At 37.6% G+C, this 27297-nt stretch overlaps 1 protein-coding gene across 1 annotated transcript in view; it reads right to left on the reverse strand.

The window, feature by feature from the left end:
- The window catches only part of FBXO33 (F-box protein 33), a 31429-nt gene extending 4344 nt beyond the window's left edge, over positions 1-27085 (reverse strand). Inside the window, exons 1-3 of the mRNA XM_082616935.1 lie at positions 26313-27085; positions 1462-1572; positions 213-898 (exon numbers count right to left, since the gene is read on the reverse strand). Of these exons, the coding sequence (XP_082473061.1) occupies positions 213-898; positions 1462-1572; positions 26313-26920 (1405 nt within the window). The 5' untranslated portion in view covers positions 26921-27085. The remainder of the gene's footprint in view (positions 1-212; positions 899-1461; positions 1573-26312) is intronic.
- Between the last annotated feature and the right edge of the window lie 212 nt (positions 27086-27297).

The following is a 27297-nucleotide window of genomic DNA, read 5'->3' on the forward strand; positions in this document are numbered from 1 at the left end:
AGAGCTGGAACAAAACACTACACTTAGGGTAAAATATGACTTTCCACTTGTAAAAGTGGTATATCTTATACACGTTAAAAAGTATAAAAATCTGTATATCAACTTGTTAATAAGAGTTCTTGACAGTATAATGCCACTGCTATCTTTTTACTGGTATAAAATGTTTTAGGTGTAATATCAATATCAAATTATAATGAACAAAAATCACCTACCATGAATTGCCAGAAGAGAGAGCTTTGTGCACCTCCATGCTAATAAAACCAACGGATCTTCATTTCGGTTGTCACTAAGATCTGGAAAACCAGACGTGTCAATCACATCATTCATTAATATAAAATGAGTGAGGAACTTGTCATACTGCCTAGATATAAGATCAACAATAGCTCCTGAAACACAAGTGATGTAGCTGTCAAAATGAATCCTCTCTAGTGGTATACTGGGTTTCAGAATCTTTAACATATCTTCACTCTTGATATCAAAAGCCATTATATAGACCCGGAGGTTGGTGCTCTTTCTTGACAAGGCTTTCCAGTGCTCATCATTTGGCATGTTGTCCAGAGACTTGTGCATCACGGAAACATTGTGGACCAGGAGAGAAAGTCGCTGCAAAGGCACATGGTTGTTATCGGTTAAGACTCTTGCCATCTCAGCTGTAAAGTCACAGAAATCCAGGGCAAGTGAGCGTAGATTCACGAATTGCTCCAGTTCTACTGCGGTGATAAGGGTGCTGTTACCAGGAATATTGTTGTCCAGTAAACTCAGGTGCTCCATGGTGTTGGCAATAGAGTTTGAGAGAGATGACAGTGATGTTGGGGTTACTATTTCCAGCATAAACCCACAAGACAGCCACTTCAGTTGCCTACTATTACTAAGTATTTCTTCAAACAGCTGCTGAATTCTGTAAGGAAAACACATGCCACACGATCCTGTTAAGACTTAGCTCTAATCTTTAACACTGATTTTTTTTTTAACACTGGTTTTTGAAAATAGGGAATTAAATGGCATACAATGTTGAGATCCATTTCCTCTCATTAGTTAATTTCTGTTCAACCCACAAGTAATATTATCATTAAAATTCACATAAAAATATAATGAATAAGAAGTATTAAACAAATAGATATATTAAACATATAGAAATATGTTCTTCAAGTAAAGGAGCATTTTACACCAGTATGGCAGAAAAGACTGATGATTTACAATTTATGTTATAGCAAAGACAAGTAGAGTAATAACAGTCTTAAATAGCAATAATTCCCAGTAAATTCTTTGATGTGTCTGAAAGATTTATGACATGGAATGGCATGTATTGATCACTGGATTTCATAGTTAAGACACTTCCAGGGTAGATGTTCTTTTCAGAAACAAGTATCATTACTCTTCTCATTGTATCTTCTAATTTTTCAGAAAAAAACATGAAATTGTTATTAATATGAGTCCCTTTCCACTAACTATATAACTTACTGTTTAATTTTTTTGCCATCAGGGTCCACCTTGCTGAGGTATGTATTTGACAAACTTCCTTGCTGCTGTAGAACGCTTATGTCTCCAAAAAGGCTAAACTTCTGGAGGTTCCTACAAGAAAAGTAATTTAAAGTAATTTTCTAAATAATTAACATAAAAATATAAATGTTAAAAATAAAAATATGCAGAAGGGATATTCTAGAGATGTTTCTATCTTATAAATTAGAATCCAATATTCTAGAGATGTTTCTATCTTATAATTTAGAATCCAATTAAGTACTTTCAGATTGCTTTTAACATACAATGAAAAGCAATGTGATACAAGAGAAACAGCATAAGCTTTAAAGAATGAGGCATAACAATTAGTTCAGAAACTCAATGTTTTAGTGACCAGGGAAAAGTCTTCTTAGAGTCTCTGGGATTCAATTTTTATCAGTAATAATACTAGCTACCTTAAAGGTTTAGGGACGAATAAATAACAAAATGATACATGAAAGAACTATTTAAGCTCTAAGTTTTATACATATGTTAACTGTAATATAAAATTTCCCCAAATCAGTTAACTTAGTGTGTTGAATGCTCAAGGGTGGGGCACTACCCCGGAGATATCGTCTCAGTAAGAAATATTCTTTAACTAAAATCGAGAGAAACTTCCCCAGTTTTATGACCAAATGTATAGCTTATCAAAAAATAAAAATAAAAATCTTTCAATTTTAGTAACTTTTAGCTACACAACGTATTTTTCTAACAGTAAAATTCTAAATAAAGTAGGAGAAAGTTGATTACAGGATAAAGATTAAAAATTCCTAAATGCTACTAATTAATGGTTAAACAACAAAAATTCAACTGAGTAAATTTAAAGATCAAATTGGTTATTAAAAGATTCATGAATCGGGCAGCATCCTGTGTAGAAAATAGAAAGGAGCTCTGCAGAGCTGTAGAAAAGGAAAGGCTTTTAAAGGTGGAAAAGGGGCAGAAAAAGTAAATTATTAGCAAATAATGCACGGTTGCAGGCAATGGTCACCCTCCTAAAGGGAACTGAAGAGCCTATAGGGCAGATTACTAATGCTGACCAGGTTGACTGATTACATTCCTGGGGTAGACTGAAACTGCAATTGCACTAGGTATTAAGTCTTAGTTTGGTGACACAGGGTTTAGTATAAGTGACTCCATTTTGGGTCTGCTGTTTCCTTTTTAACATAACCACTAGAGATTACATCTGTAACACAGAAGTTTGGGATAATTTTAATAAGAAATGTGTAATCACAGGAGTGACAAAAGAAGATTTAAGTAAACGAAAGATAACACCTCTTGATAGTATGTCACATTTTCCCAAATTAATAGCCTTAGTTTCACTAAAAAACCTGATGATTCTAAAACTTATCTTGAAGAATAATCATTAATTCATTTATTCATTCAACCAAGTTTTCTCTGAGGGCCTACTAAATACCAGGCACTGTTTGCTCCATCAGAGACATGACAGGGATCAAGCGCTGTGAAGGACAAGTACATGGTGTCATATCTTAATGGGGGTATCTGACACTGTGTAAGTCAGAAACGGCTTCCCTAAATAAACTGATGAAAAACGGGACCTGAAGGAAATGTGGGAGCTAACCAGGAGAAGGAGCATGAGGAGACGCTGTTGTAGGGAAAAGGAAAAGCATATGCAGAGTCCCTGAAGTTGAAAGGAACAAAGTGAGCTTGAGGCACTCAAGAAAAGGAATCTAGAATACAGAGAGCATGAACATAAAGTGAAATGAGGTTGTAGAGGTAGACTGAGTTATATGCTAAATAAAAATTTCTGGTTTTTGCCTTCAAAATAATGAGATGCCCCCAAATAATTTTAAGCAGGAAATAATAATGATTAAATTTGTGTCTGGAAAATATTGCTGTAGCATTGGTATTGCCTGGCAGGAGGCAGAGTCTAAGTGGGGAGACTGGTTAAGAGAGTATTTTAGTAGTAGAGATAAAAAAATGGTATCTTGAACTGGATTTTTAGTGGTAGAGGTGAAAGAAAAAGGACAGTCTCAAAACTATATTTAGTTACTAAAATGGACAGGAAAAGGTCCTGGATTAGCTATAAAGGGGTGAGAGAGAGAGAAGTCAAGAATAACTCCTAAATTTTTGAGGTTGTGGAACTGTATAGCTGGTAGAGCTTTTCATTCAGACAAGGATTCATAGAAATGAATCAGAAATTAATGAGGGTTTTGGGGGGATTATGGGGTGGAGGTGAGGTGGTAGAATAGTTAGATTATGAGCTCTATTTTGCACATGTTGAGCTTGAGTGCCTTTAAGATAGTCAAGTTAAGATGTCAAGTAGGCTATTCCAGTTCTAGAGCTGAGCAGTTATCTGGATGATAATTGAAGTCATGGATGGGGGGAATGGGGCTTAGGAAAAGAGCATAAATGAGAAGAAAAGCAGGCAAAAATTTAAGTTATGAGGAATTCCAATAATTAGAGAAGGATGAGGCTCAAAAGAAGAGGTCAGAAGTTGGAGAAAAGCCAGAAATATGGAAGTCACAGAAAGTGTTTTACAGAGAATAAAGTGATCAACAGCAGAATCATGAGGTCTCATAAGATGAGGACTAGACATGTCCCTTTGGCTTAGCAACATGGTGATCAGAATGGAAGTTGTTTTGTACAGTGTGATGAGAAGAGATCAGATTGGATGTTTAGAAATAGAGATAGTGGATACAAATATTTTTTAAAAATATGCTGTGAAAAGGAGTAACAGAAGGGACTAGAGAATACATAAAAGCCTCCAGATAAGAGGCAAAGGTAGAGGAGAATGGATGTGGCTCTTGATTAGCAAGATAAGGAAGGATGAAGGACTTTCATACCAGATAGTGAAGCGTACTATGTGGCCAACAATAGCAAAATCAGTATTGGTATTTGCTATATATATAATTATGACTGCTTTTAAAGTATTTTCCCTTTTACCCTTTCTTTATTCTGAAGTTGCCACCACATCCATGAATTATAAAGAGATTGATTTGCTTCTCAGAGCAGATGTTGATAACCCCTTCTAGAAAGGAAAATTTAAGACCTTGTATCTAAAAGAATATTTATTTTTGGAGAACAAGTTTTTATATAATGTAGAAAATAAAGATATCGCATTCGATTTCTAATAATATTCAGAGAGTCCTAAACAAGTCACACAATCTTAGTATTTTTCTCCTTCCAACCCAGTTTCCATTAATTATCACTGTATAACCATAACACTGTCCTTTGTGGTATTAAAACACGTGTGAGAAGCTTTTCTTCCACAAAGGATTAAACAGCTACAAGAACTGCCTTCCCACTGTAAACAACAAGAAAAGTGGACAAAATATGTGAGACAACTGTTTTCACACACTGGACAATAAACAATATGGGACTGTGATCACTGAAGGATTGAATAAAATGAGATGAGCACTATGACTGCCTCAGATAATGGCCTGGAAAGGGTTTCCAAGCTGCTAGCTGTGCCTCTGTCATATGTGGCCTTTATTGTGTTGAGGTATGTTCCCTCTATGCCCACTTTCTGGAGAGTTTTTTTTTTTTTCCATAAATGAATGTTGAATTTTATCAAAACCTTTTCCTGCATCTATTGAGACGATCGTATGGTTTTTATTCTTCAATTTGTTAATGTGGTGTATGACACCGACTGATTTGTGGATATTGAAAAATCCTTGCATCCCTGGGACAAATCCCACTTGATCATGGTGTATGATACTTTTAATGTATTGCTGGAGTTATTTTGCTAGTGTTTTGTTGAGGATTTTTGCATCTATGTTCATCAGTGATATTGGCCTGTAGTTCTCTTTTCTTGTGTGATACCTTTGTCTGATTTTGGTATTATGGTGATGATGGCCTCATAGAATGAGTTTGGAAGAGTTCCTTCCTCTGCAATTTTTTGTAATAGTTTCAGAGGATAGGTGTTAACTCTTCTCTAAATGTTTGGTAGAATTCACTTGTGAGGCCATCTGGTCCTGGACTTTTGCTTGTTGAGGGTCTTTAAATTACTGAGTCAGTTTCAATACCGGTAATTGGTCTGTTCATATTTTCTATTTCTTCCTGGTTCAGCTGGGAGATTGTACCTTTCTACTAAGAATTAATGAATTCAGTAAAGTTGTACAATACAAAATTAATATACAGAAATCTGATGCATTTCTATATACTAACAATGAAATAGCAGAAAGAGAAATTAAGGAAACAATCCCATTTACCATCACATGAAAAAAAATAAAATACTTAGGAATAAACCTACCTAAGGAGTCAAAAGGCCTGTACTCCGAAAACTATAAGGAGCTGTTGAAAGAAACTGAAGATGACACAAACAGATGGAAAGGTATACTGTGTCCTTGGATTGGAAGAATTAACATCGTTAAAATGATCATATTACCCAAGGCAATCTATAGATTCAATGCAATCCGTGTAAAACTACTCATGACATTTTTCACAGAACTAGAACAAAAAATTTTAAAATTTGTATGGAAACACAAAAGACCCTGAATAGCCAAAGCAACCTTGAGGAAGAACACGGCTGGAGGAATCAGGCTCCCTGACTTCAGACTATACTACAAAGCTACAGTAAACAAAACAGTATGGTGCTGGCACAAAAACAGAAATATAGATCAATGGAACATGACAGACAGTCCAGAGATAAACCCACACCCCTTGGTCACCTAATTGATGACAAAGGAGGCAAGAATATACTGGAGAAAAGACAGTCTTTTCAGTAAGTGGTGCTTGGAAAAATGGACAGCTACATGTAAAAGAATGAAATTAGATCATTCTCTAATACCGTATACAAAAATAAACTCAAAATGGATTAAAGACCTACATGTAAGACCGGATACTATAAAACTCTTAGAGGAGAACATAAGCAGAATATGACATAAATTGCAGCAATATTTTTGACATAAATTGCAGCAATATTTTTTGGATCTATCTCCTAGAATAATGGAAATAAAAACAAAAATAAACAAATGGGACCTAATTAAACTCAAAAGCTTTTGCAAAGCAAAAGGAAAGTATAAATAAAATGAAAAGACAACCCACAGAATGGGAGAAAATTTTTGCAAATAATGTGACCCACGAGGGTTTAATTTCCAAAATATGCAAACAGCTCATACAGCTCAATATCAAAAAGGCAACAATCCAATCAAAAAATGGGCAGAAGACCTAAATAGACATTTCTCCAAAGAAGACATACAAATGGCTAAGGGGCACATGAGAAGATGCTCAACATTGCTAATTATTAGAGAAATGCAAATCAAAACTACAATGAGGTACCACCTCACACCGACCAGAATGGCCATCATTAAAAAATCTACAAATAAATTCTGGAGAGGGTGTCAAGAAAAAGGAACCCTCCTACACTGTTGGTGGGAATGTAAATAGGTACAACCACTATGGAGAACAGTATGGAGATTACTTTAAAAAACTAAAAATAGAGCTACCATATGATGCAGCAAAAACCTGGGCATATATCCAGAGAAAAACCTTACTTCGAAAAGATACATGCACCCCAGTGTTCACTGCAGCACTATTTACAATAGCCAAGACATGGGAGGAATCTAAATGTCCACTGACAGATGAATAGATAAAGATGATGCAGTACATATATACAATGGAGTATTACTCAGGCATAAAAAAGGATGAAATAATGCCATTTGCAGCAACATGGATGGACCTAAAGATTATTATACGAAATGAAGTATGATGATATCACTCATATGTGGAATCCAATTAAAAAATGATACAAAAGAACTTATTTACAGAACAGAAACAGACTCAGATTTGAAACCAAACTTATGGTTACCAAAGGGGAAACATCGAGCGGACGGATAAATTAGGGGCTTGGGATTAACATACACAATTATATATAAAATAGATAACCAATAAAGACCTACTGTATAGTATAGGGGACTCTACTCAATATCCTGTAATAACCTATATAAGTAAAGAATCTGAAATGAATATATATATATATATAACAATCACTGTGCTGTACAACTGAAATTAACACAGCATTGTGAATCAACTACACTGATAAAATTTTTTAAGAAATATAAAAAAATACCCCCCAATATTACATAAATACATCCAAATGATACAAAAACAAGGACTTATAGGCTCTTAAGCTGAAGTCCATCCTAGAAACTGTTGGCAAAACATTGTGTTTATGTGCACTTTCTGGAGAAGGATCACTAGCTTTCATCAGCTCCTCAAAGATTAACCAAAAAAGATCAGGAACCATTGACCTAGGCCTAGAGTCCTACGGAGATGTTAAAAAACACAACAGTAAAACAACAAAAACAACAAAAACTCAAGACTTACATACATGACCTGTCCACACTTAAAATGTAATACTAACCACATTTACGAATGTATACCCCTTCTCACACCTGCCAAGTTCTAAGAGCTACTTCTCTCTGTAAGTTAAGAAAGAACAAGCAGCCATCGGCTAATGACAGAGATTACTATAAAGATTAACACAAAAGTAGTAAAAGGAGAAGCAAAATTTAAGTACATTTATGTTAAGACCAATACCTAATTTATTTTGGGCCTAGAGTGTTGAGTGTTTGTCAGTTTTGTTGGCAAGCCTTCAAATTCTAAGAAAGAGACTTTTCTATCAGAAATGCTACTTTTTAATCAACCTAAGTCAAAGCTGTCAAAAACCAAAACCGAAACCAAAACAAAACCCCATAAATTACATGGAGTTTCCCCGTTTCTGGTGAAAGTTAAAATGCTTTACTTTGGAAATTCGTAAAGAACTTTGTCATATATATAGTGTTTAATCATCCTCAAAAAATTCTAGCCCAACCTTTTCTTCACAAAAGTGCTAGACTGTCTGTCTGCTCAGTTAACCTCTCAAAGAAAATAAGGTCTCTTAGTTACTTCCCTGCTGGCGCAGTGGTTGAGTCCGCCTGCCAATGCAGGGGAAAACGGGTTCAAGCCCTGGTCCAGAAAGATCCCACACGCTGCGGAGCAACTAAGCCTGTGCGCCACAACCACTGAGCCTGCACTCTAGAGGCTGCAAGCCACAACTAGTGAGCCCGCATGCTACAACTACTGAAGCCCGCACGCCTAGAGCCTGTGCTCTGCAAGAAGAGAAGCCACTGCAATGAGAAGCCCACATACCGCAACAAAGAGTAGCCCCTGCTCACCATAACTAGAGAAAGCCGGTGAGCAGCAACAAAGACCAATAAATAAATAAATAGATAGACAGATAGATAGATAGGCCTCTTAAATTTGGTACTTTTTTTTTTGGTACTGTTCATACTAGCTCCCAGGGTGATTTCAATTTAGGATTCTCTAAGGATAATTTATATTTCTAGGCTGTATTTTCCTGTAAAACCTACATAAATACCAAGTAAAACTCTAAGCAAATGGGCAAATTTCATTTACTTTGTTGGATTCTTTCACAGATAACCTGGTATAAGATTAATATAATAATGGAAGTCTTAATTGTTTCCTATTTTCTTTTCTTTTAAGATTTTTTTTGAAGTGGACCATTTTTAAAGTCTCTATTGAATTTGTTACAATACTGCTTCTGTTTTATGTTTTGGTTTTTTGGCCATGAGGCATGTGGGATCTTAGCTCCCCGACCAGGGATCGAACCCTCACTCCCTGAATTGGAAGGTGAAGTCCTAACCACTGGACCGTCAGGGAAGTCCCCCTATTTCCTATTTTTTCTTTTTTTTTCTTTTCCCCTATTTTCTTTTTAATGAAGAATCTTCTTTCTTCTGAGTCTGAAGCCCTTCGCATATGAAAATAATTATAAATGCAAAGGAGTACTGCCGAAATACAGGGTAATTTGTTTCAGATTCAAGTGGGGAAGTGGGTGGAAAGCATATGGAATTTATAAATTTCTTTTGTCTATTAAGAATGCAGGCTAGTTAAATCCTGGTATTTTACAATCCCGTATTTTCTTCAAATAAAACCAAGATAATTCTCATGTCATGAACTAATACACAAAGTTGACTGCGATATAAACAATATCAAGGCTAACCATGCTTTGGTACACTAAGTTTAATTCTCTGAAAACAAACTATCAGAAGATGCTTTATTGGTCTAATAATCTTTTAGAGAAGAATTTTAAACATACATACACATCTTTTTTTATTTTTAAAGTAATTTTAGATTCATGGCAAAATTGATCAGAAAGTACAGATTTCCTAAGTTTATACCCCCTACTTCCATACACACATAACCTCCCATTATCAACATCCCCCACCAAAGTGGTATATTTGTTACAATTGATGAATTTACATTTAAACATCAATATTATCCAAAGCCGGGCCTCCCTGGTGGCGCAGTGGTTGAGAGTCCGCCTGCCGATGCAGGGGATACGGGTTCGTGCCCCGGTCTGGGAGGATCCCATATGCCGCGGAGCGGCTGGGCCCGTGAGCCATGGCCGCTGAGCCTGTGCGTCCGGAGCCTGTGCTCCGCAACGGGAGAGGCCACAACAGTGAGAGGCCCGCGTACAGCAAAAAAAAAAAAAAAAAAAAAAAAAAAAAATTATCCAAAGCCCATAGTTCACATTACAGTTCACTCTCCATGCTGCACCTTCTATGAGTTTGGACAAATGCAAAGTGACATGTATACATCACTACAGTATCATTCAGAAAAGCTTCACCACCCTAAAAAATCCTCTGTGCTCCACCTAGTCCTCCCTCTATTCCCTCTAGCCCTTGGCAACTACTGATATTTTTACTGTCTCCATAGTTTTGTCTTTTCCAGAATGTTATATAGTTGGAACCATTCAGTATATATCCTTTTTAGGCTGGCTTCTTTCACTTGCTAATATGCACTTAAGTTTCCTCCATGTCTTTTCACGGCTTGATAGGTCATTTTTTTTTTTTCTAGTGCTGAATATTACTTCACTGTCTGGACATACCAGATTATTTATCCATTCACCTACTTAAGGGCATCTTGGATGTTTCCAAGTTTTGGCAATTAGAAACAAAGCTGCTATAAACACCTGTGTGCTGGGTTTTGTGTGGACAAAAAAAGTTTTTATTTATTTTTTATTTTTTAAAATATTTATTTATTTATTTTTGGCTGTGTTGGGTCTTCGTTTCTGTGCAAGGGCTTTCTCTAGTTGTGGCAAGCGGGGGCCACTCTTCATCGCGGTGCGCGGGCCTCTCACTATTGCGGCCTCTCTTGCTGCGGAGCACAGGCTCCAGACGCGCAGGCTCAGTAGTTGTGGCTCATGGGCCCAGTTGTTCCACGGCATGTGGGATCTTCCCAGACCAGGGCTCGAACCCGTGTCCCCTGCATAGGCAGGCAGACTCTCAACCACTGCGCCACCAGGGAAGCCCCCCAAAAAGTTTTTAATTCCTTTGGGTAGGATCATGATTTTTGGATCATATGGTAGGAGGAGAATTAGTGGTGTAAGAAACTGCCAAACTGTCTTTCAAAGTGGCTGTACCATTTTGCATTCCCACAAACAGTGAATGAGAGTTCCTGTTGCTCCACATCCTCATCAGCATTTGGTGTTGTCAGTGTTCTGGATTTTGGTCATTCTAATAGGTGTGTAGTGGCGTCTTGTTGTTTTAATTTGACATATGATGTGGAGCACCTTTTCACATGCTTATTTGCCAATTATATATCTTCTTTGATGAGATGTCTATTAAGGTCTTTGGCCCACTTTTTAGTAGGGTTGTTTGCTTTATTATTATTGAACTTTAGGAGCTGTTTGTATATTTTGGACAATAGACCTTTAACAGATGTCTTTTATGAATATTTTCTCCCAGTCTGTGGGTTTTCATTTCATTGACAGTGTCTTTCACAGACTGAAATTTTTAATTTTAATAAAGTCCAGCTTATCAATTCTTCTTTTCATGGATCATCCCTTTGATATTGTATCAAAAAAGTTATCACCAAACCCTAGATCATCTAAGTTTTCTCCTGTTATCTTCTAGGAGTTGTTTTGTGTTTTACACTTAGGTCTGTGATCCTAAGTTGAGCTAATTATTGTGAAACATGTAAAGTCTGTGTCTTGATTCTTTTTTTCCCCGCAATGTGAAGGTCCAGTTGTTCCAACACTATTTGTTGAAAAGACTATATTTCTCTATTATATTGCCTTTGCTCCTTTGTCAAAGATGAGTTGACTTTATGTGTGTCTATTTCTGGGCTTTCTATTCTGTTCCACCTACTTATCTAGATTTTCATCAATTCCACAGTCTTGATTAGTTTACAGTAAGTCTTCAAGTCAGGTAGTCTTAGTCCTCTGACTTTGTTCTTCTCCTTCAATGTTGTCTTGGCTATTCTAGATCTTTTGCTTCTTCTTATAAACTTTAAAATAAGTTGTCATATATACACACATATGTATGTATACAACATATACACAATACCCTTAAAAGTTTTTTCTTTACCATGTTACCCAGGAATGAAATTGCTGGATCATATCATAGTTCTATTTTTAATTTTTTGAGGAACCTCCATACTGTTTTCCATAGTGGGCCCATCCCAACAGTGCATGGAGGGTCCCCTTTTCTCCATATCCTTGCCAATACTTGTTATTGTTGCCTTTTTGATAAGAGCCATTTTGACAAGTGTGAGGTGATATCGCATTGTGGTTTTGATTTGCATTTACCTGATGATTAGTGATGCTGAACATTTTTCATGTAGCTGTTGGTCATCTGTACGTCTTCTTTGGAAAAATGTCTGTTCTGCTCCTCTGCCCATTTTATAATTGGGTTGTTTTTCTGATGTTGAGTTTTATGAATTCTTTGTATATTTTGGATATTAACCACATATGGGATATCTCATTTGTGAATATCTTCTCCTATTTAGTTGGCAGCCTTTTTGTTTTGTTGATAGTTTCCTTCGCTGTGCAAAAGCTTTTTAGTTTGATGTAGTCCCATTTGTTTATTTCTGCTTTTGTTTCCCTTGCCTGAGGAAACATATGCAAAAAAATATTGCTAAGATTGATATCAAAGAGCATACTGCCTATGTTTTCTTCTAGACTTTTTATGGTTTCAGGTCTTACATTTAAATCTTTAATCCATTTTCAGTTTACTTTTGTATATGGTTTGAAAAAATAGTTCAGTTTGATTCTTTTGCATGTAGCTGTCCAGTTTTCCCAACACTGAAAAGGCTGTCTTTATACATCTTCCCATTGTATATTCTTAGCTTCTTTGTTGTAGGCTAGTTGATCATATAAGTGTGGGCTCATTTCTGAGCTTTCTGTTTTGTTCCATTGATCTATGTGTCTGCTTCTGTGCCAGCACCGTACTGTTTTGAGTACTGTAGCTTTGTAGTATAGTTTGAAATCAAAGAGTGTGATACTTCCAGCTTTGCTCTTCTTTCTCAAGAATGCCTTGGCTATTCGGTGTCTTTGTGTTTCCATACAAATTTTAGAACTGTTTATTCTAGTTCTGTGAAAAATGTAATTGGTATTTTGATAACTATTGCACTGAATCTGTAAATTGCTTTGGGTAGCATGGTAACAATACTGATTCTTCCAATCTATGAGCATGGTATATTTTTCTCTTTGTGTCATTTTTCAATGTTTTTCATCAATGTCTTACAGTTTTTGGAATACAGGTCTTTCACCTCCTTAGTTAGATTTATTCCCAGTTATTTCATTTTTTCTGATGTGATGGTAAATGGGACTGTTCTCTTAATTTCACTTTCTGATAGTTCATTGTTGGTATATAAAAAAGTAACATTTCTACACATTAATTTTGTATCCTGCAACTTTACTGAATTCATTGATGAGTTCTAATAGGTTTTGGTGGTGTCTTTAGGATTTTCTATATATACTATCATGTCATCTGCAAACAGCGACAGTTTTACTTCTTCTTTTCCAGCTTGGATTCCTTTCATTTCTTTTTCTTGTTTGATTGCTGTGGCTAGGACTTGGACTATTATGCTGAATAAAAGTGGTGAGAGTGGGCATCCTTGTCTTATTCTTGATCTTAGAGGAAATGCTTTCAGCTTTTCACTGTCTGATGATAAGCTGTGGGCTTGTCATATATAGCCTTTATTTTGTTCCTTCTACACCCACTTTGTGGAGTTTTTTACCATAAATGGATGTTAAATTTTGTCAAAAGCATTTTCTGCATCTATTGAGATGGTCACACGATTTTTATTCTTCAATTTGTTAATGTATTGTATCACATTGATTGATATATGGATAATGAACCATTCTTGCACCCCTAGGATAAATCCCACTTGATCATGGTGTATGATCCTTTTAATGTATTGTTGAATTCAGTTTGCTAATATTCTGTTGAGGACTTTTGCATCTGTGTTGATGAGTGATCAACACAGAAATTTGAAAATTACTGTGGCCTGTAATTTTCTTTTCTTGTGGTGTCATTTTCTGGTTTTGGTATCAGGGTGGTGTCTTTTTCTGACTTTGGTATCAGGATGCTGCTGCCCTCATAGAATGGGTTTGGAAGTGTTCCTTCCTCTGCAATTTTTTGGAACACTTTGAGAGCATAGGTGTTAACTCTTTTCTAGACATTTGGTAGAATTCACCTGTGAAGCTATCTGGTCCTGGACTTTTGTTTATTGGCTGTTTTTTAAAAAAATGAAATTCAGTTTCATTACTAGTCATTGGTCTGTTCATATTTTCTACTTCTTCCTGGTTCAGTCTTGGGAGAGTGCACATATATAGGAATTTGTCCTTTTCTTCTAGCTTGTCCACTTTGTTGGTGTATAGTTGTTTGTAGTAATCTCTTAGGATCCTTGTATTTCTGTAGTGTTTGGTTGTAACTTCTCCTTTTTCATTTCTGATTTTATTGATTTGGGCCCTCTCTCTTTTTTCTTGCTGAGTCTGGCTAAAGGTTTATCAATTTTATTTATCTTTTCAAAGAACCAGCTCTTAGTTTCATTGATCTTTTATATTGTTTTTTCAGTCTCTATTTCATTTATTTCTGCTCTGACCTTTATTATTTATTTCCTTTTACTGACTTTAGGTTTTGTTTTCTCTTCTTTTTCTAGTTTCTTTGGGTGTAAGTTTAGGTTGTTTGAGATTTTTCTTGATGAGTCTGGCTATAGGTTTATTCAAAACCACACATATATTATTATTCCAATTTTGTAAAAGGATGTTTCACATTTTACTAGAATTACCTCTGGTGAATTTTTACTTTAGATTAGCTTTACATAGCTTTCACCTTCATAAGAGCTTAATTCACATCAAAATCTTTAAAAAAAATCAATGCCCTGCATGGTAGTAAAATTTAACAAGTTAATATAAGGAGACTGTCTGAAAGATCTCTGTTTTAGTTCCAGGTATACAATACTGAGTTCTTTCCTGCACAATGTCCACAACATGCCTTTGCTCAAAAGGCAGGTAACAAAAACATACTGGGAAAACAGTTCAGTTGGTTAGAAATATTTTCTTTCATCTTAATTCTTCAAATCAACTTAGCTCTGTTCCTATGGTAATATTAATAGGATACAACCTACTTAATAGTCCCTTTGCAAATCCTAAGATGTGCTGTGAAAGAGCACAAAATCATAAAGTGTTTGATAATCAATCTTTCTAATACTATTGCAAAAAGAGAATGAATTTCTTCAACCTAATTGCATTCTTCTTTAATCCTATTTTTAAAAGTTATCAGTTCCGGATTCAGAGTGAAGTCAGATTGTTAAGTACTTATAATTTAGAAACTTAGTCTACAGACTGCTCTCCTACTCTTTGCTCATTCACTTGTCAAAATATGTATTGTGTGCCAATTACATGAAAAGTTATTGTGATTAAGTTACAAATGTCTATGAGTTTAGACTCTTAGAGTGGAAATAAAGGTTTTAAAAAGACTAATTTAAAAAAAATCAGGGCCTCCCTGGTGGCGCAGTGGTTGGGAGTCCGCCTGCCGATGCAGGGGATGCGGGTTCGTGCCCCGGTCTGGGAGGATCCCATATGCCGCGGAGCGGCTGGGCCCGTGAGCCATGGCCGCTGGGCCTGCGCGTCCGGAGCCTGTGCTCCGCAACGGGAGAGGCCACAACAGTGAGAGGCCCGCATACCGCAAAAAGAAAAAAAAAAAAAAAAAAAAATCAGGTGAGACTAAAGAATTATCAACAACTTTGTTGAGTGTATTGATGCCACTGTGGTTATATATAAAAATGTCCATAATTTTCAGAATTTTATATTGAAGTGTGCAGTGTAAAATGACATCTATATCTTGGATTTCCTTTCAAATACTTCAGTACAGATAAAAGAAAGCAAACGTGGCAAAAATCTTTAAATACTGAATCTGGGTGATAGGTTCACTGTCTAGTTTTTGTGTGTGTTCAAAAATTTCATTAAAAAATTAGAAAAAAAAGGCAGTTATTTCTCTAATTGTGTAAATGGCAAGCTCACTTAACTACTCTGTGTCTCAGTTTCACCATCCTTAAAATAGAGATAATACTGCTGCCTACCTCATATGGTTGTTCAATACTGCTGTTTCTCTGGGAGAACTAGTTTAGGATTTTAAGGACCATCAAGAACACATCCACTCAGCTCTCTGCAGTACTGGCAATATGACTGGACCTTACCCAGCCCCATGAACATGGTGGTGACTCTACTACGACTTTGGTATGGAGAAGGTGTGTGGCTTGAGAAGGTGGATCTAAGATACAGAAGATCAAAGTTTGTTGCCTCAGGTGAAGCCTTTCTTCTTTGCCTTGAACCAAAGTTGCTTTTGTGAGGTTTCTAAGAATGAGATTCTTTTTGGAAGTTACCAGCAACATCTGAGTAACAAACCAGGTTAAAAGGTAGCTCAAGTGTGGCCCCTGTTTCCTGCTTTTTCCTTGTCCACTTAAGAGATGTAATAGAAGAGTACACATGATGAGTTTCTGGATAGAAAAACAGATTTACCTGACCTAGCATTAACAGTGATAAGACCAGTGATTTGGGACAAAGGAAGGGAAGAAGCCTTGTGCAGAGTACCACTTGCTTATTCTTTTCCACTTAGTCCTACCATCTTGAACCCACAGCCCATATGTGGGCCAGACTTAGGCAAATTCCAAGGAGTAATGGGTTCACATGAAGCAGGAAAGTGAGGGAGGAGAAGAGAAAAAAAAAAATCCAAATGACTGCAGTAAGGAACGCCAAGAAGTTTCTGGGGAAATTCAACAAACTGATTCTAATTTATGTAAGGCCTATATGAACCGGGACCTGCTTGAAAGTATTTGGTGGTAAAGGAGCTAAATATCAAAGATAAGCCATGCTTTCAGAAAATAAACTGTGTCCAAAGCCTAGGTATTTCCTTTTTTTTCTTTTTTTCTTCTTTTTTTTTAAACACAAAAGGAAAACAAAATGAATAAAAACAGCCAAAGGAAATATCCTTATAGATATATTTAGGGAGTAGCAATTAAAAGAGCACTGTAATGTTAGCTGAACAATTGTATCTAATTCTTCATACTTACATTCTACTTCTAGAAGGCCTCCAGATAAAAATAAATACAGAATCAGACTACTTATCACTTCCACTGCTCCCACCCTGGTCCATGCCACCATCATGTCTTGTCTGGGTTACTGCAGTAGCCTCATAACCAGCTCATTGCTTCTACCCTTGTCCTGCTACAAACTATTCCCAAAAAAGCAGCTAGAATATTCCTTTTGAACTATTAGATCATGTCACTCCTTGTCGCAAAGCCCTTTCATGGCTCCTCATGTCAGTTAGAGTCAAAGTCTTTATAAAGCCCAATAAAGGCCTACTGATTTCCATATCACCTCTCCCTCTTACTTGGCTGACTTTTCTACATCTCATTGGTTCTATGCTGTTTTACTTAACCATGCCAGTCATAGTCCCACTGCAGAGCCACTCCTCCACTTACTGCTACTTCTCCCAGGAATCACTTTCCAGAGAGAGACACACACATGGCTTAGTCCCTCCCTTCCTTCAAATACTACTTCAGCAGTTACGAACTTCCTTAAATTCCCCATTTTACACAGCAACACTCCTTCCCACCTCCACCATTCCCATCTCCCTTCACTGGTTCAGTTTGTGTCATAGCATGTATTACCAACTGTAATACTATATATTTTATTTATTTGTCTTGTTTTTCCACTAGAATAAACTCAATGATGGCACAGCTTTTTAATTAATGCTGTATCCCCAGTCACTAGAACAAGGCCTGGCATTCAATAAATATATTGAATAGTTTACTTACCTTAATTTATGACAAAAACTAGGGGCTTTTTATCTATACCTCACACATCACGGATTTATAGTGTAGATCAGTTTTCAGGTACATTACACACTAGGAATACCTCTAAAATAACATATTTGCTCAGAGAAGTGAAAATTCTCTTCCCAAGACCTGTGATTTGCACTTACCTTTTCAACCATAGTTTTTATACACATAGTATATTAATATACATACTTAAGTTGTACAAAAAACATACAACTTAAAAAACTGGACAACCTAGAAGAAATGGGTAAGTTTCTAGAAACACAGAGCCCACCAAAATTCAGCCAAGAAGAAACATAATTTGAACAGACTGATCACTAAAGATGAACACAGAACCTGTAATAATAATAAAAAAAAACTCCCTGCAAACAAAAGTCCAGGACCAGACAGCTTCACTGGAGAATTCTACCAAACATACAAATAAGAACTTATACCTGTCCTTCTCATACTATGTCACAAGATTGAAGAGGAGGGAACACTCCCAAGTTCATTCTGTGAAGCCACCATCACCCTGATACCAAAAGCAAACAAAGACACTACTAAAAAAGATTACAGGCCAGTATCTTTGATGAATATAGATGCAAAAATTCTCAAAAAAAATCAGCAAACCAAATCCAACAACACATATAAAGGATCATACACCATGATCAAGTTGGATTCATTCCAGGGTCACAAGGATGGTTCAACGTATGTACATCTATCAACGTGATACACCGCATTAGCAAAAGGAAAGACAAAAACTACATGATCATCTCAACAGATGCAGAAAAAGCATTTGACAAAATTCAACACACATTCATGATAAAAACTCTCACAAAAATGGGTATACAGGGAACTTATCTCAACATAATAAACACCATTTACAACAAACTCACAGCCAACATAATACTCGACAGTGAAAAACTGAAAGCCTTTCCACTAAATTCAAGAATAAGACAAGGATGCCCACTCTCACCATTTCTATTTAATACTGTACTAGAAGTCTTAGTGACAGAACTCAGACAGGAAAAAGAAACAAAAGGTATCCAAATTGGAAGAGAAGAGGTAAAACTGTCACTACTTGCAGGTGATAAGATACTCTACATAGAGAACCCTAAAGTCTCCACACAAGAAATATTAGAATAAGTGAATTCATCAAGGTAGCAGGATACAAGATTAATTTACAGAAATCTGTTGCATTCCTTTACACAAACAATGAAATATCAGAAAAAGTAAAAAAAATCCCATTTAAAATTGTGACAAAAAAAATTTAGGAATAAGCCTAATCAAGGAGGTGAAAGACTTATACACTGAAAACTACAAAACACTGATAAAGGAAACTGAAGTTGCTTAAAAGAAATGGAAAGGTATCTCATGCTCTTGGGTTGGAAGACTTAATATTGTTAAAATGGCCACACTATCCAAAGCAATCTACAAATTTAATGTGATTCCTATCAAAATACCCATTACATTTTTCACAGAACTAGAACAAATAATCCTAAAATTTTTATGGAACTACAGAAGACGCAGAATTGCCAAAGCAATCCTGAGGAAACAGAACAAAGCTGGAGGGATAACCGTTCCAGACTTCAGACAATACCACAAAGCTACAGTAATCAAAACACAATGGTAGTGACACAAAAACAGACATATAGATCAATGGGACAGAAAAGAGAGCCCAGAAATAAACCCACGCACCTATGGTCAATTAATCTACAACAAAGAAGGCAAGAATATACAGTGGAGAAAAGATAGACTCTTCAACAAGTGGTGTTGGGAAAGCTGGACAGCTACATGTAAATCAATGAAGTTAGAAAACTCCCTCACACCATACACAAAAATAAACTCAAAATGGTTTAAAGACATTAGTATAAGACACGACACCATATAACTCTTAGAAGAGAACATAGGCAAAATATTCTTGGACATAAACTGTGGCAAAATATTCTTGGACATTAACTGTAGCAATATTTTCTCAGATCAGTCTCCCAAGGCAAAGAAATAAAAGTGAAAATAAACAAATGGGACCTAATCAAACTTAAAAGCATTTGCACAGCAAAGGAAACCATCAACAAAACCAAAAGACAACCTGTAGAATGGGAGAAAATATTTGTAAATGATGTGACTGACAAGGGGTTAATCTCCAAAGAATACAAACAGCTCATACAACTCAGTATCAAAAAAAACCAAACAACCCAATAAAAAAATGGGCAGAAGACCTAAACAGACAGTTCGGTAGAGGTCTTCTTAGACCTAAGAAGACATTCAGATGGCCAAGAGGCACATGAAAAGATGTTCAACATCACAAATTATTAGGGAAATGCAAATCAAAACTACAATGAGATACCACCTCACACCAGTCAGAATGGCCATCATCAAAAAGTCTACAAACAATAAATGCTGGAGAGGGTATGGAGAAAAGGGAACCCTCCTGCACTGTTGGTGGGAATGTAAATTGGTACAGCCACTATGGAGAACAGTATGGGAGGTTCCTTAAAAAACTAAAAATAGATCTACCATATGATCCAGCAATCTCACTCTTAGGCATATGTCTGGAAAAGTGAAAACTCCAATTTGAAAAGATACAAGTACCCCAATGTTCATAGCAGCAGTATTTATAAAAGCCAAGACATTGGAAACAACCCAAGGGCCCATCAACAGATGACTGGTTTAAAAAGATGTGGCATACATACACAATGGAATATTACTCATCCATAGAAAAGAATGAAATATTGCCATTTGCAGCAACATGGATGGACCTAGAGAATATCATGCTAAGTAATTCAGATAGAGAAAGACAAATATTATGTTATCACTTACATGTAGAATCTAAAAAATAATACAAATGTATCTATATATAAAACAGAAACAGACTCACAGACATAGAAAACAAACTTATGGTTACCAAAGGGGAAAAGGAGGCAGGGAGGGATAAATTAGGGGTATGGGATTAACAGATACAAACTACTATACATAAAATAAGTAGGCAACAAGGATATACTGTACAGCACAGGGAACTATATTCAATATCTTGTAAAAACCTATAATGGAAAATAATCTGAAAAAATATACAAGTGAATCACTTTGCTGCACACCTGAAACTAACAATATTATAAACCAACTATACTTCAATAAAAAAATTTAAAAAATAAAAAAACACACACCACTTCAATATATATATATAAATTTCATATGATATTGCTTATATGTGGAATCTAAAAAAAAAGGGTACAAATGAACTTATCTACAAAACAGATATAGAGTTACAGATGCAGAAAACAAACCTATGGTTACCAGGGGATTGGGGGGGGTGGGGATAAATTGGAAGACTGGGATTGACATATACACACTACTATATATATTCAGTAAAATAGATAACTAATAAGGACCTACTGTATAGCACAGGGAACTCTACTCAATACTCTGTAATGGCCTATATGGGAAAAGAATCTAAAAAAGAGTGGATATATGTATATGTATAACTGATTCACTTTGCTGTATACCTGACTACTAACACAACATTGTAAATCAACTAAACTCCAAAAAAATTTTTTTTAAAAATCACTGAAAAGAGATCTTATTCTCTTTCTAGCATAAGAATTTTCCTATGACTCAAACAACCAACACAATTTCTGACAGCCTTTTACAAAAACCTACAACATATAGATTCAATGTGTTAGATTGGACAATTCTTTGAAAACAATATTAACATCCTATGAGCTTAAGAAAGATTCTTCAAGGTCTAACTGCAGAGTGCTGAACACTCTTCATCTTTCTCTGGGATTTCTATTGGACTGTTTAGTACAACTGAGACCCAAAGGCTTCTGATGTCTTGGTCATGAAGACCTTTTCTCTCTTCTGTGGTTCAGAATTGGCAAACTTTATCCGTGGCAGAAACTCTAGCATGTTTCCTTTCATTTCAGAGGATCCAAAATTATTTATTTGATGTAATAAGTAGTATCAGTGTAAAAATGTGAAACACAGCCACCTTAAATTAGAGTTAATACAGCTAAGTTTAATTAACTACGGAAAAGGAGAATATATAAGAAATTGGTACTTTAAAAAGATGCACTTAAAACGGTTGAAGTCTTTCTCAATGATGTAAAGGAGCTCACAGAATGCAATTTTTTTCCTTTTCTAAACTGATAAAAGCTAAAGTAATCTACATCATTGCATGAAATTTTCAGATCACTTCTAATTTTCTTAGTCTATGTTCAATATCAAATGTGTTTACAGTCACATAACACTTTTTGATAACATATTTCCTCCTCTCAGAAACGTTAATGAATGTCCACAGCCAAATCAAACAAAGAAAAAAAACACTTTAGAGAAGTGCTGTCCAACAGAACTTTCTGCCATACTGAAAATGCTCTATTCTATGCTGTCCAAAATGGTAGCCACTAGCCACATATGGCTATGGAGCACTTGAAATGTGGCAAGTAAAACTAACTGAATCTTTAATTTTATTCAAGTAATTAAAATTTAAATAGCTATATGTGGCTAGTGGCACAGCTTTAGAGATTCCAGAAATAAGTCACGGGCCTATAATAGTATTCCTTATTAGCTTTCTTAGGATCCATTAATTAAAAGTAATTTCCCAGAATTTGCTTTACAAATTCACTTACTTAATTACTATCTAAGAATTATCATCATCCTCAAATCCCAGATGTTATTAAAAAAAGGTTTATTTAAATAAGACTGACATTTAAAATTGTTATTTAACATATTATTAAAAGATAATTTTTTTTTTTTTTTTTTTTTTTGCGGTTCGCGGGCCTCTCACTGTTATGGCCTCTCCCGTTGCGGAGCACAGGCTCCGGACGCGCAGGCTCAGCGGCCATGGCTCACGGGCCCAGCCACTCCGCGGCATGTGGGATCTTCCCGGACTAGGGCACGAACCCGTGTCCCCTGCATCGGCAGGTGGACTCTCAAGCACTGCGCCACCAGGGAAGCCCTAAAAGATAATTTTAACAGTACTAAGGACAACAAAACTGAGTGAGTTTTACAGAGAAATGAAAAATATTTGATTCTTCCCTTCCTCTATCTACATCCCAGCAGCAAGTCTTCTTGGCTCTACTTCCAAAACATATTCCAAATCCATTCACTTTTTAAAATCTTCTTTTGCTCCACCATACTCCAGGCTACCATCATCTCTTGCCTAGATTATTGCAACGGCTTCCCTTTAGTCTCCCTGCTTCCTCTCTATTCATTCTTAAAATTTATTCATTACACAGCAACCAGAATGATTGTCTTAAAATGCAAATTAGATCACTTTACGCTTGTCCTTAAAATTTTTTCAATGACTTCTTCTATTCTTAGGATATAGTCCAAACTTTATTCCACAAGCCCACCTAACCAGCACCATTCCTTCCTCCTGCTACATCTCAGAGCTCATTGTGACACCACTTTTCACCCTTCACATGCTCCTGCCATATTTTCTTTCGTAGTGCTTCAACAGGCCCAAAATTTGTCTGGCCTAAGGCGTTGGTGCTGTTTTTTTCTGCTTGGAATGCTATTTTCTCAGATCTTCAGATTGGTGACTCTTGTCGTTCAGGCTGCAGCTCAAATGTCCTTTTCAGAAGAGGTTTTTCCCTCACCACTCTATCTCATTTTGCCACCTAGTCACTATTACATAGTCCTCTTTTATTTTCAGATTTTCTTTTACTTTCACAACCGAAATAATCTTTGTTTACTTGTTTCTGCCTATCTTTTCCCTCTGGAATGTTGAATCCATGGAAACAGGGAGCTTGTCTTCACTGCTTTGGCACATAGTAAGCTCTCAATATTTGGAGGGAAAAAAACTAGACTTTTTTATAACTATCACCTTAGGTCATACATAAATTGATCAAATCGGGTGAACTCTTTCAAGGCTGCCTCGGAACTAACACATTCAAATGGAAATAATTTAATCCCTTCATTCAAAAGCTGCTCAACAGCTTCTTTTAACACAGAAAAAATATTTTACTTTGACAATCTTTTGTTGAGTTTCATCTTCCTATCCTCTATCAGTTCTCTGTCATGTTAAGAATGGACCTATGGACTAAAGAGTGCCCTAATTCCTCTCAGCAGCCCTCAGAGGAGATTAGTTTCTTCAGCAGGTTAGTCTCCTTCCTTCTCAATGACCTTGAAGCTGTCCCCATGGAGCCACTTTAAATTTGTCAGTTTTAAGGTAAGGAGTCTGTTGGGTATCTCTTCATCCAAAAAAGGTTTATGCAAAATATTTATATAATCCAGGAAAGCATAAACCAGATGATGACAAAGTACCTATGCCTACTGTTTAAGAATAAGTATTTTTAGTGACTGAGTCTATTAGCTATTATTATCATAAATCTTATTGTCCATGAAGTTTCATTTTTCCTAAGGAGTCTGAAATACAGCATTTTAATAGGCAGTACTCAACTTGACAGGTTAAATCCTAAAAATGCATATTTAAATTTGTTGTTTTGAACTTCTAAGTACAATTTCCTGTAGAACAATTATAGAAGAAACTCAGCCGATTTAACCTCTAACACAGTTGAATGAGTACTTATTTTATTTCTGCTCTTACTGTTGATCAAGAAGGTAGGTATCCTAGCCCCCTGTAGAGAAGTGAGCTCTGAAGGTAGAGGACTGTATTTTACCCTCTGCGAGGCATTTTTGTACCTCTTTGATACTCATCACTTGTTCCTAACACCTAAGATATTGGTAAGGTGGCTATAGTCACTCTTGGGAGTACGTGTGTATATGAAACCCAGGAATCAAGCAAAACAAAATGCCAATTATCCTCTCAGAACAATACCCTTGAAAAGTTCCCACAGTTCAAGGTTATGGCTTTAGTTCTTTTCTTTAAAGACATGAAAATAACTGAATACAACAAAATAACAGTCTGAATTGTATGAATTGTTTAAAGAAATTCAACACAAAGCCTGGAAACATAAAGCTTGTGACTTGGTAGGTTTCATATCCCCCTTTTCTACCTACAAAATGGTAGAAATCATAAAGAAAAACCGCTGTAAATTTAACTTGAAAATGTAAAGAACAATGTCAAATGTTGATGTGTTGTACCACTGTTTTGCCTATATAACCTATCCATCCAGTTATTAAAACACTTAAAAGGAACCAGGCACTTTGTAAGACTTCTTCTTACTTGGACAAAAGACACACATTTTTAGATGGCTGCTCAGAACTCTTATCTGATCTCAAGAAAAATCTAATTGATACTTGCTGAATTCAAACCATCCCCCCCACCCCCACATTGGTCTCATCAGTAGTAAGTGCTCCCTGACTGAATCTTTCTAACTTCTAGGTCAGTTGGGCCTCGAGCCGTACATTCAACTCTGACAAAGCGTCTCCAACCTGATCAAGACCAACTTACAGCCTTGAACAGCCTCTTTTGCCACATAAAATCAAAGTAATGAAATGAAATGGCTTGGTGTGAAAAGCTGGGGAAATACACAGCCCACTGGAATGATGGAGCCATGCTCCAGATACAACTTGGAGCTATATGCTTATCTCCCACCCTTGTGATTCAAACACAGAATTAAGAATATATATCTATCTATCTCACCTAGCATTAAACCAGGACCTTCACTCCACCCTGTTCAACATAATGTATTTATTGCAAAAGGAAGAACACTGCTCTTAGAGAAAAACAATGCTGTATGACAATGTGCACATCACTTGCTTCAGTTTCGTTTCTATAAAATAGGGATAATAATAGCTGTCCCGACTAACTCACAGGGTCATTGAAAGGATCAATTAAGATAGTGAATGTGAAAGTACTTGCAAACTGCTAAACTATTATTGCTAAGTCGCTCCTTTTTTGAACTTCTGAGCTTTCCTCTACCTCATAGTTTAATTGCAAGGTTAATTAGAATATCCAGATACAGAAAATCTACATTAATAGGATTTTGGAGAGGGCGGTAGATAAATAATGGAAAATACTGATTAGGACAATGGGCCAGAACATAGGAAGTTAGCCTCAAAATTACAGTAAAGTCTTGATGCAAAACCACTACCGTTAGGGCTTACTCTTTGCAGACACCGGCCAGTTCCCCCCAACACACGCAAACACCAAGCTGTACTGTGCTACTTTTAGGTGAATCACTGGGGATAAGCTGAGTCTGGAGGTGCAAAGGGGAGGGACTTCCAGTCCTGATGATCAGGCTGTTCCCCAATCCCTTTAACAAACACTCCTCCTACTCTTTGTGCCTGGCCTAGTTAATCAAAACTATTCCCGGTAAGAAAATGGCTGTCAAAAGATTTTTTGCAAGGAGAGTCTTGTAACTATGAGAAACCAGTAGCATACCTACTCCTTCCCCCACCACGAACTATTCTGAATGGATAGATTCAGAAACAAACAAAAAAAACCGGATTATGGTTTGTTTCTCCCAAGACTCACTCTGGGCCTCACCCTCCAAGCTTCAGCTCTCCCATCTGTGAAATGAAGAATGACGGCGCCTGTTAACTCCATCCCACTGCTACCGAAAGGATGGATGAGACAGTGCCTGGAAGGCGCCAGGAGTGCTGTCTGATAAACACTAAGTCCTTCACTGTTTGTAAAGTATTAAGAGTCCTGTTACGCCCTCCCACCTCAAAGGAATCGCCGGATTAGAACTGACACCCCCAGTCACTGAAAAAAAGCAACGCTTAAGCGGGCGGGGCGTATCCGCACTGAATCTGTTTCGAGGTGTGAGGAAGGAGGCGACCCTGCGCCCCGGAGAGGAGGAGCGGGGAGAGGTTGAACGCAGGGGCCGTGAAGAGCCTACCTGTTGTTCCGGATGCTGACCAGCACACACAGCACCAGCTCTAAGTAGGTGCGGAGCACTTCCAGCCAACGGGTTGAGAGCTGCAGGGCTTCGACTTCTTCCCCGCCAGTCCTGGTGTCGACGCGGCCTCCATCGCCCGGGCCGCCTCCGCCGCTCAGGTAATTCTCCGCGGCGAATTCAACGCGCAGCTCTCGCACGAACCAGCCGCACTTGCGCATGAGGAATTCGAGCCGTGGCTGCTCCGAGGGCGAGACGCGGAGGCAGATGCGGAGCTGGGGCCAGAGAGCCGGGTAGAAGAGGCACTCGCGCCAGTGCGAACAGGAGGCCGAGGCCCGTAGCCGGTCGGACGCGGACAGGAAGGAGAAGATGTGCACGATTAGCTCGCTGGGCAGCGACGCGGCGCCTGCCGCTTGCCCGCACAGAGCCATTCGGCCCCGCCGCCGGCTGCCGGTCCTCGGCCGCCCCCGCAGTCCCCGGAGCAGCCCCCGCAGCCGTCGCAGCTGCTGCAGCCGCAGCCGCTGCCGCCGCCACCGCGCCACCCGGGCGGCCCCGGCTCGGGTTCGGGCTCCCGGTGGTCGGGGCTGCGGCACTGACAAGAACAACAACATCAATGACAAGGAAGAAGGGGGCGGAACCGTCGTGGGTCTCGGCGGAACCAAGTGCAGCACAAGTTGCGGAGAGGGGGAATGGCCTCTGCGGGGGTGGCCTCCAGATAGCCAGGCTCCGGCCTCTCAAACTCTACTCATGCGCATCCGAGGCCTGCATACTCAGGAACTTCAAAACCCTCGCTTGGACTGGTTAGGGGCCCGGAAGCGGCAGGATTTATTGTAAGGAAACGGCAGCCCTCCCCGCGCCTGCAGGCGGAGGCAGAGCAGTGGTAGGAGCTGAGTTTGACGTCACCGGTGGTGGGAGGAGCCCTGCGTGACTGGGCGCGACTTCCGGAAGAAGGGAGCGCCAGATGGAAGGTAGGGAAGGGAGACGCAGC

The sequence above is a fragment of the Mesoplodon mirus genome (genome assembly GCF_964341445.2).
Source record: "Mesoplodon mirus genome assembly, chromosome: 4".
Taxonomy (NCBI): domain Eukaryota; kingdom Metazoa; phylum Chordata; class Mammalia; order Artiodactyla; family Ziphiidae; genus Mesoplodon; species Mesoplodon mirus.